The sequence below is a fragment of the Schistocerca americana genome, chromosome 8 (genome assembly GCF_021461395.2).
Source record: "Schistocerca americana isolate TAMUIC-IGC-003095 chromosome 8, iqSchAmer2.1, whole genome shotgun sequence".
In the NCBI taxonomy this organism is placed as follows: domain Eukaryota; kingdom Metazoa; phylum Arthropoda; class Insecta; order Orthoptera; family Acrididae; genus Schistocerca; species Schistocerca americana.
In genome coordinates, this window is record NC_060126.1 from 388699749 (window position 1) to 388713930 (window position 14182).

General features: G+C 39.1%; 1 protein-coding gene across 2 annotated transcripts in view; it reads right to left on the bottom strand.

The window, feature by feature from the left end:
- Positions 1-14182, bottom strand: part of LOC124544692 (methionine--tRNA ligase, cytoplasmic) — a 116374-nt gene that overhangs the window by 30592 nt on the left and 71600 nt on the right. For both annotated transcript variants that reach the window (XM_047123333.1, XM_047123332.1), the window contains exons 11-14: positions 11813-11977; positions 11417-11636; positions 10095-10308; positions 911-1147 (exon numbers count right to left, since the gene is read on the bottom strand). In XM_047123333.1, coding sequence (XP_046979289.1) covers positions 911-1147; positions 10095-10308; positions 11417-11636; positions 11813-11977 — 836 coding nt within the window. The remainder of the gene's footprint in view (positions 1-910; positions 1148-10094; positions 10309-11416; positions 11637-11812; positions 11978-14182) is intronic.

The window sequence follows — 14182 nt, forward strand, 5'->3', positions numbered from 1 at the left end:
TTAAAGGTTCAGCAGTCTTTCTATTGTGCCTATCTGTAACTCACCTATGTGGTGAGTAGCGATCTAGCCTTCACATGATACTTCAGATACTGATTGTGACACGATTCTTGAAGATGTTTAATAGACACACAAGCTTCTGTAATTTCATTATCCCCACTTTAAATCTTGTGTATCCTTTGTGTAACAAAATTAAGAAATTGCAGACTTAAGAAAGAACTTTTGGGTAACCAAAATTTGGAAAAACTTCTTTCTTCTTGAAATTAACATCAACTGACATGGACCCATGTTGCACAGAGCCATTTCAGCAGAGATCATGGATGAAATGTGCCCATACAAAAGCATGCGAAAATAAAGGGGGCAAGTGAACAGACAACTGAAGGGATATGTATATTTAGTAAATATAATCAGAGTGGGCCAACAAAAGGTTGCTGGAAAGAGCATGGGAAAGAGTTTCACATAAGAGAAGAAAGTGGGTGTATCTTCTAGAAGCTGGCATGAAGACAATCACGTTGTGATAACCAGGATAGAACTCCAACAAGTGGTTTGGCACAGTAGGAGCAAGTGGAAGTCAGAAAGCTAGAAGCGATGACAGCCACAAAAAGTTTCGCACTTGTGTCTGCAAAAAATCTAAATTGATTTCTAATTTTTTTCTGCGAGAGATGTTACCTGTATAATGTTCTGTTCATAATTTGAAAAATATTTCTCCGAATTAGTAAATTCTGAAATTAAAGAGAATCAATAATTTGTTACATGCAAAAACACTTTCATGGTGTAGAGAATGAGACAAATTGCGCATACAGTGTACTCCCAATTATTCGTGTGTGTGATTATATTCATTCATCTTCTCCCCCACATTACGCCGAATAATTGCGAGTATACTGTATATAACACAGACAATATGTTAATATACCTGTCAGTTTCAGATCCTTTCACCAACACCCAAGGCTGCTGACTCTGCATGAACTGGTTTCCATGTCGACTGATTGCAAGGATGTGACGAATACCATCTCTGAGTCGGGCAGACTCAAGAGAAGCAATGTACCCCTGCAATTCACGAGTGATATGTGCCAGCAATGTCAGCTCAACTTGCGTGATTTCTATACATGGTACTTCACCTCCAAAGAACTTTTCTACAAACGACAGTGCCCTTGAAAGTAAAAACAAAGTTTCTTAGTGAATGAATATAAATCTAAATCAAAATTGAGTTTTAATGATTGTTAGAATACATTTGAATAGGTTTCAGCAGCCAGTCAGTTGGCATAAACATTTTATGGGTACAGCATTGAAGAACCGATTTAAAGGTTTCCTTCTATGCTCCTAAGGGGGCATGTATGTCTATAGAGGCACGGTAATTAATAGAAACAACAAGAAATAACAAGGCATCCTGAAACAGGTAAGCGCGGTGGTTTGAAGACATTATTTCTATAAGTTAACAAATACAATAACAAGATTTTAAACATGGCTGAAACAGCAACTGTTGATATTCTTCACGATAAAGGATGACAGCCAAAGCAGTTGCAGGATAATAATTTATTAAAATTCTTGACCAAGGTTTCGGTATATATAAATATACCTTCATCAGAAGTAAAAAATCCTGAACAGGAAGACACTTTCATTAGAAAAACCTTAGCATCGGAAATAAACACTAGAGCTTAAGTAACAGTGAAATTACCAGAGCAATACAGGAACAAAATCTTTTAGTTACTTACTAAAATTACATTATGCAATGGAGATTAATAAGACAAATGTGCCAAAGGTGTCGTCAGTAATTAAGACATCTTCTCCATTTGTACAGCATGACTATGGCCAAAGGGTCAATGCGAACAGTTTAGCACCAGCACCAGAACTATCGAGACAAGAATGTGAAAGCACTAGGGCAGATGGTTTCGCCGAGAGAGGGCACGTGTGGTGTGCCAGACACTCGCATATATTAAAATCCATGGATACCTACATAAGCGCATCAAAATTATTAAAAGTTGTGCTAATTCAAATCTTCTGTCTTAATAAATAAAACATATCAGACCATTTAAAAACATTTATGTAAAATAGAAAATATGGAACCAATTTACCTGTGTCCTAGTGTCAAACAGATGAAGCTTGCGCTATGGAACACATCTAATGAGAGAGGGCACTAGTGTAATGCGCGAGAATCTCGCGTAACGTAGGGGGTGAAATACATACTAGCGAAAACAACCAAAATGTTACAGTAAAACGAAACCATCTGTCATTGCGAATAAAAACATACTAGTCAATAAACCACACACACACATCGAAAATCACAAACAGCAAACATCAAAAATATGTAAAACTTTTTCTGATAATATTATCCCAATAGATTCATGTCATCCTCAAACTCACAAAATTGCCTTCTTTCATTCTGCAGTTCATCGTGCTGTGAGCACACCTTTAGAACAAAATTGTTTAGAAAAAGAAATATCTTTATTAAAATCAATGGCTACTAACAATGGATACGACTCTAAATTAATTGACCAAATTGTTAAGAAAAAAACAGCTTTAAAATGTTCAACTTTAGGAGACAACAGGGCGAAAAAGAATGAGGGTAATAACTTTATTTCAAATCCATTTTTGGGGAACATATCATATAAGATAAGAAGACTTTTACAGAAACAATACGGTTATAGAGTTGCATTTTCCATAAATGATAGCCTGAAACAAAGAGTAATTGATACTATTGGAGCATGGGAAGAACTCGGCACTAAATCCGGTGTATACAAAATTACTTGTAATGACTGCCCAAACTATTACATTGGACAGACAGGTAGACCCATTAAAGTAAGGTATAAAGAACACATGCTAGGTAAAAATGGGGAAATCGTACATAATTCCATGTTTGCCGAACATCTATGGCTCTTACAGCATACGCCACGTAAACTAGATGACGTAGAATTGCTTCATGAAACGAATAAGGGTTACAAACTGGACTTGCTTGAAGAATTAGAGATTTTCAAGCAACTGTCTCTAAAAGATGGTTTTGTTCTTAATGAACAGGTGCAGCTTAGAAACAAATACTTTTTAGACAGTTTCAAACCCTTCCTTGCCTTAATGTAATATAGTCTGGCTGACTAGAAGTTAGTTTTCTTGCTTGTTGATGCCGGTGAAATGCGCTTTACCTGTCTTGTTGGGATTTTACGTATTTTTGATGTTTGCTGTTTGTGATTTTCGATGTGTATGTGTGGTTAATTGACTAGTATGTTTTTATACGCAACGACAGATTGTTTCGTTTTACTGTAACATTTTGGTTGTTTTCGCTAGTACGTATTTCACCGCCTACGTTACGCGAGATTCTCGTGCATTACACTAGTGCCCTCTCTCATTAGATGTGTTCCATAGCGCAAGCTTCATCTGTTTGACACTAGAACACAGGTAAATTGGTTCCATATTTTCTATTTTACATAAATGTTTTTAAATGGTCTGATATGTTTTATTTATTAAGACAGAAGATTTGAATTAGCACAACTTTTAACAATTTTGATGCGCTTATGTAGGTATCCATGGATTTTAATATGCGCGAGTGTCTGGCACATACCACAAGTGCCCTCTCTCGGCGAAACCATCTGCCCTAGTGCTTTCACATTCTTGTCTCGATAGTTCATAGGCGAAGTACTGGTGCTAAACTGTTCGCATTGACCCTTTGCCCATAGTCATGCTGTACAAATGGAGAAGATGTCTTAATTACTGACGACGCCTTTGGCACATTTGTCATAAATCTCCATTGCATAATGTAATTTTAGTAAGTAACTAAAAGATTTTGTTCCTGTATTACTCTGGTAATTTCACTGTTACTTAAGCTCTAGTGTTTATTTCCGATGCTTAAGTTTTTCTAATGAAAGTGTCTTCCTGTTCAGGATTTTTTACTTCTGATGAAGGTATATTTATATATACCGAAACCTTGGCCAAGAATTTTAATAAATTATTATCCTGCAACTGCTTTGGGTGTCATCCTTTATCGTGAAAAATACAATAACATTTAATGAGTTAATACCTGTTAATCAAGGGAGGCCCTTGCTCATGGCAGAGTCTTTGAACATAGTGGACTATGAATAGTTTACAGTACTTTGTTCAGCAGTGTCTGGGGGCACGAGAAGACATGCACCAAGAGGAGGGACGTCAATGCAGGGTATCACTGGAAAAATGTCTGTAAGAAAGTCTCATGAATCCACAGGAAAAGAAGAGAGGCAGTTTTAGAATGAGACAGACTCGCCTGGCAGTCAAGGGAACCAGTATGGTCACAGAGAAAATTCGTTGAACTGGGAGAAGAGACAGCTTGAGTGATGGAACGGCATGCATCGCAGTATAAGCTCTGCCTCTGGCGGAGGTGACCAGCAAGGGTGCACGGAAGGTGTGGTGGTACCAGGGCCGGCAGGCACTGCGCTGATCACTGGTTTTCAGTTACCACAGCTCGTTCTCTGCTACTACAAGTGGAGGCAAACGGAAGGAGTTGCAACAGCACTGTGTCATATTATAAAAAAAAAAAAACCATTACTGGTGAAATCAATGTCCCAGTCACAGTCACAGTGACAGAAACATTGGTTTCCCCAGTAGTAGTTCTTATATGATGCAATACCCTATCCTCAAAACTTTAACATCTATTGTTAGTAAGATTGTAATTTATGACTATGAAAATTTTAATACACAGTAAAACAGTGCAGGAATGTTTCAAGTTTGAATGACAAATATATATACAGAAAGAGAACTATTTAATAAACACCAGGGAAAGCATGTTACAGTTAACATGCTATAATGAGTGCAAACTGAGAGAGTACATCACTCAATTTTTGAAACAGATATAAATAATAATACAAATACCAGTAAGGAATAAAATGAAATTTTGAAGACGGGAGTCAATAATAGCAGAGTTCACAGGTAGAAGAAAAATAGCTGGAAAGGAACAATATAAAAGAACTGAAAAGCTACAAGCAGGCCATCATATTTGCATCTGAGCTGTCACTAGGACTGAAAAAGCTCTGGGGATCAGTTGATACGTCCAAGATGAGAGTTAGCCACATGGTGAACACTGAAATCCCAAGTCCAACGGCAGGCATAAGGATACTAAAAGCACCTTGACCTAAATGCTGAACACAGTAAAAAAGTGGTCATGTAGGAATGATTACTACCAGTACCCGCTGAGCTATATTAAAATAAAGTACACCACTGGAAATGAAATTTCAAGGAGGAAGTGATCTGATAAAAAACTGATATCTGCCCAATAAAAACAGACACAGAGTACAATGAAGTGTGTGTCAATAGACTGTATTTCTCAAGTGCTATCATATGGTATATGCTGTTGTGATCTTCAGTCCAAATGGTTTTCTCACTGCTGTCAGTTTGGACATCATCAGCTACTTTACTGTCCAAATATAAAAACTAATCTACTACTTTTAGTGTCTTATTTTCTTGTCTAATTCCTTCATAATCAGTTGATTTAACTGGGCTACATTCCATTACCCTTGTTTTGGTTTTGTTGATGTTGATCTTATAACTTCCTTTCAAGACACTATCCACTCCTTTCAACTGCTCTTCCAAGTCCTTTCCTGCCTCTGATAGAATTACAATGCCATCGGTAAACCTTGAAGTTTTTATTCTTTCTCCCTGAACATTAATTCACTTCGCAAATTTTTCCTTGTCTTCCTTTACTGTGCGCTCAATGTACAGATTGAATAACATTACAGCCTTGTCTAACCCTCAACCACTGCTTCCCTTTCATGTCCTTTGACTCTTGTAATTACCATCTGGTTTTCATACAAGCTGTAAACAAACATTTCACTCCATGTATTTTATCCCTGAAACCTTCATAATCTCAGAGAATACATTCCGTCAACATTGACAAAAAGTTTTCCCCATATCAACAAATGCTACAAACATACATTTGCCTTTCTTTAAACTATCTTCTAAAGTAAGTTGTACTGTCAGTATAGCCTCTTGAGTTCCTACGTCTCTTCTGAACCAAAACTGAGCTTTCCTGAGGCCGGCATCTACCAGGTTTTACATTCTTTTGTACACAATTTTGTCTCAGTATTTTGCAATCATGACTTATGAGACTGACTGACTGGTAGTTTTCACAGCTGTCAGCACCTGCCTTCTTTGGAATTGGAATTACCACAGTCTTCTTGAAGTCTGAGGCTATTTCGCGTGTCTCATATACCTTACATACCAGGTGGTATCGTTATATTATGGCTGGTTCTTCCAAAGATCTCAGTAATTCTGAGACAATGTTGTCTACTCCAGGTCCCTTTTTTGAGTGCGCTGTCAAACTCTTCTCCCTATATCATATCTCCCCTCTCATCTTCAGCCACTTTCTCTTCCCTCTATATAATATTGCCTTCAAGTTCATTCCACTTGTATAGGCTTTCTACATATTCCTTCCAATTTTCAGCTTTCAACTCTTTGCTTAGTACTGGCTTGTCATCCAAGCTCTTTACATTCATGTTGCTACTTCTCTTTCCTCCAAAGGTCTCTCTAATTTTCCTATAGGCAAGGCAGCATCTCTCTTTCCCCCAGTTACACATTCTTTTACAGCTTTGCATTTTTTGACTAACCATTCCTACTTTGACAGGTTGCACTTTCTGTCAATCTCATTTTTAGATATCTCTCTATACCTTTTTACCTACATCATTTACTGCAAATTGTGTGTGTGTGTGTGTGTGTGTGTGTGTGTGTGTGTGTACGAACTTTGATTGTGAGGAAGGTGTTTGGCAGGATTCAAGATAAGAACACAGTAAAATGGAGAATATTAACAAACAAAGTAGTACATGAACTATATATAAAACCAGACATCATATCCAAAATTAAGACTTTGTTGGAATGTATACACACTTTGAGCCCCAGCAGAAAGGAAAATATATAAATATGTACAAAACTTTCTCAAAGGAGAACACGTGACAGAAGACAAAGTTTATGCTACTTCAACAACATCATAGAAGATATAAATATCTTACCTGTAATGAACTAGAAAATTCACTACCTGGAATAGCATTGTAATGTCAGCTGTGAAGGGCCTTCATAGCTTGTGAAGGCTAATTACAACAACAACAACAACAACAATAATAATAATAATAATAATTAACTTAATTAACATCGACAGCAGTATGCACACCATTACTAAACATTGGTCTTTAATTCACAAATAATTAACAGCATATGATAGGATTAACAGACATAAAGTAATTACAATATAGCTTTGAATTTGGATATTATATGTGTGTAATGTAATTACTGACTCCAACAACTTTATGATGCTCTTTAGCTTAGTTACTGGCAATAGGTGCCACACAAGTAAATTCCGACAACATGAAAAAAATATATTAAAAATGTTTTTCGAGTATTACCTTGCATGCTTGTCAAGTAATGATATCAAACATTCTGATTTTTTCCCGTAAAACTGTTATAGGTTGCAAACAAAGTCACATCGTGCAATGTTTCAGCCACCATTGCAAATGACCTTCACCAGGGTATGCAATACCATTCAGGCAATCCAACTTTTCTCTCTTATACGTCTTCACTATTGTCCTGATAATTACTTCAAAGAAGGAGGCAGGGGCAGGGAGGGGGAGGGATAGCAGGGTAGGGGTGGGTGACAGTAAAGTGCTGCCTGTTGGAGCATACAGGTACGAGGTGGAGAGAGGGTAGGGCAGCTAGGTGTAGTCACCCACCACTTCCCAAAGTCCATCCATCCGGCCACAGAGGAGCATTCCCCTCCTGACTCAGTACCACCCAGGACTGTAGTAGCTGAATCACATTCTTCTCCAGGGTTTCAATTACCTCTCGTCATGCACTGAAATGAGGAATATCCCATCCACTATCCTTCCCACCCATTCCATAGTGGTATTCCACCACCTACCAAACTTACATAATATCCTCTTCCACCCCTACACAATACTCTTCTCCCAATCCCCTTACCTCATGGCTCAAATCCCTATAATAGACTTAGATGCAAAACCTGTCCTATACATCTTCCCACCACCACCTACTCCAGTCCGGTCACTCCTGTCCCATCAAAAGCAGGGCTACCTGTGAGACTAGTTGAGACCAGCCACATGATCTACAAGCTAAGCTGCAACCACGTGTTCCATTCTACATGGGTGTGACAACAAACAAGTTGTCTGTCCGGATGAATGGCAACAAACAAACTGTGACCAAGAAACAGCTAGACCACCTCATTGCTGAGCATGTACCCAACACAATGTTCTTCATTTCAATGTCTGCTTCACAGCTTGTGCCATCTGAATCCTTCCCACCAACACCAGCTTTTCTGAACTGTGCATGTGGCCTCAACCTTTATTGGTCATTGTCTTTACCCAGTAGCCTCTTTCCTGTTTTCATTCCAGGACTACACGGCCCTCTATGCTAGCTCCACCCCTCACCCCCACCCTGCCGACCACCGCTCTCTGTCTAACCTCTACATTGCATCTAGTTGCCCTACCCTCTCTCTATCTCGTCCCTGTAATCTCCCATAGGCATAACTTTATTGTCCTCCAGTCCCACCCTGCTATCCCTCCCACTCCCTGCCGCAGCCTCCTCCTTACACCCCCACCACCCTGTTGCTTCACCACCCTGTTGCTTCTTCCATGATGCGCTGCTGCTCAGTCTGGCCTTGGCAGCCAGAAAATGTGGTGTGTGTGAGTTGTGCGTGTGTGTGTATGTGTGTGTGTGTGTGTGTGTGTGTGTGAGTTGCATTTGCATTTGTTGCACACATGTGTGTGTGTGTGTGTGTGTGTGTGTGTGTGAGAGAGAGAGAGAGAGAGAGAGAGAGAGAGAGAGAGAGAGAGAGGCGGGGGGGGGGGGGGGGGGGGGGGGGGGGGGCATATTTCCGACGAAGGCCTCATTGACTGAAAATGCACTTCTTTTACAGTCTTTTTGTTGTGCTTATCTGTGACTCAGCATCTCTGCTATATGGTGAGTAGCAACTATCTCTTTCATAATATTGTTACATTTCATCCTGGATTTTCCATTGTTTGATTTCACATAACACATTTTTTTTTTTTTTTCTTTTCATTCCAGTTATGAAAGCATACAAATTTAGATACTGACTCTTGTTTGTCCCTGCGATGAATGATGTTATGTACTTCTGCCTGCAACCAGTCACATTCAAATGTTTCTCTCTCTCACCTTGGCATAATGTAATTGACTTCGGTCTTTCATTTACCATCTAGTGGCCTACTTACTTAAGTCTAACACAAAGCACATGTATGTGCTATAAAATAAGACAAAACTTGTAATAACATAACATACTGTGTTAATGTCTGTTCCTTATTTCCAGCATCTAGATGATTCAAATGGTGCTGCAAATTCAATACAACACTGAAGTCATAGTTGGCAGCAATTATTGTAAATGTCATCAGAAAAAGTTGAGCAGCAGAGACACCTTTAAAAGTAGACAAAGTCCTTCTCCAGATTTAAAAGAACACATACACGTTCAGAAATTCACTGTTATTGTCTTGCGGCATGATACTGTAGCACTACGCACATGCACTTCTTAGAAACACTTCTACTGTTTTCAAATGCTTACTTAGAGGACACAGCTCGCAATTAGTAAACACTTCTTGAGTTTGCACGTCCACATTTTTCAGACCTCATCATTTATGTTTTGGTCCAAGGACATATACTTTGCTAAGCTACGATTATCAAATACGTAATGCCTACCTGTATGAATTCAGTCTTTTTCTTTTGTGTTCTCTCACAAACTAGTATTTATCAGGAACAGAAAAATGTATATACAGAACTTCCAGTCAAGATTTTGCACAGTGCATTAAAACTGATGTAGATTTATGTTTATATTGTAAGGCACTTAAATTTACAGAAGAAATTACTTCTACTGAGGAACACTATTCCATTAACTACTTGTTCTTTCTGAATATTAAGGGGTACACCTATTTCCATATCCTCTGCCAGATCTAATTTATTTTCCATTTTTGAATAATGTAGAGTAGCTGTTTTGAGTAAACAAACCAAGTTATTAACAATTAATTAAGCATGTGTCACCTCAACTTAGTTTATCTTAAATAAGGCAAAAAGTAGTTAAGTTTTGGAATAATATCATAACAAAATAAATAAACAATTAAAAATAAAATGCTTACCTATGAATGAAATTTCCCAAGTTGTTAAGAAGCTCTGAATTGTTTTTCATTGCTAAATCAGCCCAGCTAAAGCTAGAATCCTGAGATTCTGGTCTCACATAAAGGAGATAGAAACGCCAAATATCAGACGGAATGCCTGTCTCTTGAGCATCATTGCCAAAAACTCCCACTCCTCGGCTCTTCGAGAATTTGCCATCTTCATAATTTAAATATTCTGAAAAAAAAACAAAAAAAAAAAAAAAACAAGCACAATTAATGTAATGATAAGTGCCCTGTAACTATGACACTAATTTTATACTGTTCTACAAGTAAGACAGAAAGCTTATGGGACCGATTTTTTGTTGCAAGTTATTGATAGGGACAGGGAAGATTTGTTTTATGTTAAGGCCAAATTTGGTGTTATTTTTTTAACTAATTCCTGTAATTTTGTACCAGATTCGTTATTTATTTTTGCCATATTTGAGACCTATCACTCCCAAACACACACACACACACACACACACACACACACACACACACACATTCAGTGTTTTTTTTCCCTTTCTTTCTTTATCACCACATTCGGTATTTTTTTTGCCACATTTGTTTTTGTTTTTTGCCACATTCAATTTTTTCTTTCTTTTTGCCAGTTTTCATGTTGTTTTCATTGTCACATCAAAGTCCATTACATGGGACTTGAATTGTGATTTATACACAAACCTCGTCCTTGAGAAGATTAGAAGTCAAAATGCAACTTGAACATTCAATAACTATATGTTACAAACATTAGTAAACTATCATCCCCAGATTTCCAATTATTTGTACAGAAAAATTGCAAATTTTACAATACCTCACAAAAATTGCCGATTTCAAGTTGTTTCACTAAAATCAACTTACTTCGAGGTATTTTGCATTATCATTTTCGTGAAATGAGCTATGATTTTAAATATCATATTGCAGGCTTCATTATGTCTTCTGTGCAAAAGATTTTGTTTGACACAAAAATTACTAACAGTGCATTGCTTCAAACTGACATCCAGTAACAATATTGCCTATCACTTTACCCATCCCATGCAAGCACTCTTCTGCTACATTTTTATCTCTCAAAGTTTCAACTTTACTGTAATTCAAGGCTTAACGTACTTAAACTTAACTACAGAAGACTGTGGAAGAACTTTACAATCTTACATCCAAAGCCAACAACCTAGGGTGAGAAACTACTCTGTTCACAGAAGAATCTTCTTTGACCGCCTATCATAATGAATACTCTTTTCTGCCAAACAGAAAATGATTCATGAAGAATCATTCCTCTGCCAAACTATCGCCTAAAATGAGTTACAAACCTGTGGCCATTATGTTAGTAGGGACAGTGTAGCCTTGATTTGCTCCAAGCAAGATAGCTGGGAACAGAACAGCATGAAAAGGAACATTGTCCTTTGCCATAAATTGATAGAGGCTAACAGGCACTTCCCTTTTTGGTTGCCACCACTGTTTCCACTCTGATGTGTAGCAGCTTGTAATGCTAATATAGCCAAGTGGAGCATCAAACCAAACATAAAATACCTATAAACAGAGATTCATGAGCATTACATTCAATGAAAATAAATTGGATAACATAAAATTTAAAGCATGGAAAACAATGGTAAAAAAAAGTTTCTTTTATCCTATAGCAGTAAAATGAAAGTACTCTTAATAATCATAACTAAACCTTATGACTTGACCTTATGAGTGATAGCTACCTTATTTCTGTATCCATCTAGAGGCACAGGAATGCCCCATTTGAGATCCCGAGTGATGCAACGTGGCTTTAAGCCTTCCTTTAACCAGCTACGGGTAATAGTGCGTGCATTGTTTGACCATCCACCCCACACTTTCTCTCCCCAGTGCCTAATGAGTGGTTCAGTCTGTGGATACATAAACACTGTTTTTTATAGTAGAAACATAAAGTAACTAACAAGTGATTACTTTAGCATGAAAAATAATTTATGTTATGAGAAGTTACAAAAAAGTTATAATTTCTGTCAATTTATTACAACTTTAATGATATGAATTAATAGAGGGAAACATTCCACATGGGAAAAATATATCTAAAAACAAAGATGATGTGACTTACCAAACGAAAGCACTGGCACGTCGATAGACACACAAAATTCAAGCTTTCGCAACAAACTGTTGCCTCATCAGGAAAGAGGGAAGGAGAGGGAAAGACGAAAGGAAGTGGGTTTTAAGGGAGATGGTAAGGAGTCATTCCAATCCCGGGAGCGGAAAGACTTACCTTAGGGGGAAAAAAGGACAGGTATACACTCGCGCGCACACACACACACACACACACACACACACACACACACACACACACACACATATGCATCCACACATATATAGACACAAGCAGACATATTTAAAGACAAAGAGTTTGGGCAGAGATGCCAGTCGAGGCGGAAGTGCAGAGGCAAAGATGATGTTGAATGACAGGTGAAGTATGAGTGGCGGCAACTTGAAATTAGCGGAGATTGAGGCCTGGTGGGTAACGGGAAGAGAGGATATATTGAAGAGCAAGTTCCCATCTCCGGAGTTCGGATAGGTTGGTGTTGGTGGGAAGTATCCAGATAACCCGGACGGTGTAACACTGTGCCAAGATGTGCTGGCCGTGCACCAAGGCATGTTTAGCCACAGGGTGATCCTCATTACCAACAAACACTGTCTGCCTGTGTCCATTCATGCGAATGGACAGTTTGTTGCTGGTCATTCCCACATAGAATGCATCACAGTGTAGGCAGGTCAGTTGGTAAATCACGTGGGTGCTTTCACACGTGGCTCTGCCTTTGATCGTGTACACCTTCCGGGTTACAGGACTGGAGTAGGTGGTGGCAGGAGGGTGCATGGGACAGGTTTTACACCGGGGGCGGTTACAAGGATAGGAGCCAGAGGGTAGGGAAGGTGGTTTGGGGATTTCATAGGGATGAACTAACAGGTTACGAAGGTTAGGTGGACGGCGGAAAGACACTCTTGGTGGAGTGGGGAGGATTTCGTGAAGGATGGATCTCATTTCAGGGCAGGATCTGAGGAAGTCGTATCCAAACTCACCAACAAGCAACAGTACCTCCATTATGACAGCTGCCACCCATTCCACATCAAACGGTCCCTTCCCTACAGCCTAGGTCTTCGTGGCAAACGAATCTGCTCCAGTCCGGAATCCCTGAACCATTACACCAACAACCTGACAACAGCTTTCGCATCCCGCAACTACCCTTCCGACCTCGTACAGAAGCAAATAACCAGAGCCACTTCCTCATCCCCTCAAACCCAGAATCCCCCACAGAAGAACCACAAAAGTGCCCCACTTGTGACAGGATTGCTAAACAAGTGAGTTTACACCCACACGCACGCACACACACACACACACACACACACACACACACACACACACAAGCACAACTAACTCACATACACGATTAGACAGTAGTCGTGTGTGTGTGTGTGTGTTTTGCTTGCGTAAATCTCTCCCCCCCCCCCCCCCCCCCCTCTCTCTCTGTGTGTGTGTGTGTGTGTGGGGGGGGCACGTGCGCATGCGTGCGTTTGCTGTCTACTTTAGACGAAGGCCTTTTGACCAAAAGCTCACTTGTTTAGCAGTCTTTTTGCTGTGCCTGTCCATGATTCAACATCCTCATCACAGTGATTAGCACTCTATCCTTTTCATAATATTGTCATTATTCCATTCTAGATTTTCCATTGTTTTATTTCTTCACATATATCTTCCATTTGTGAGATAAGCGTTTTCTCATTAGAAACTATTATATATCCTGCAACTCGAGCCTGCAAGAGTGAGTGAGAGTGTGTGTGTGTGTGTGTGTGTGTGTGTGTGTGTGTGTGTGTGTTTGAATCGGAAATCAACTGCAGCCACGAGCCCGACGCTGAAGGCTGCCTGTGGAAGGCATGCGAAGTCTGCTGGTGACACACATATATATGCATGGAGCAGTGCTAACTGATCGTCTTGTATGTCCTTCCAGTGAGCTGTTCTCATTGATATACTGAGTCTTGTTATGGGGGGATCCCATGGAGTCAGTTTTCCATTACTGTTGAGTGCTTCATGAATAAAGTCATATTTGAAT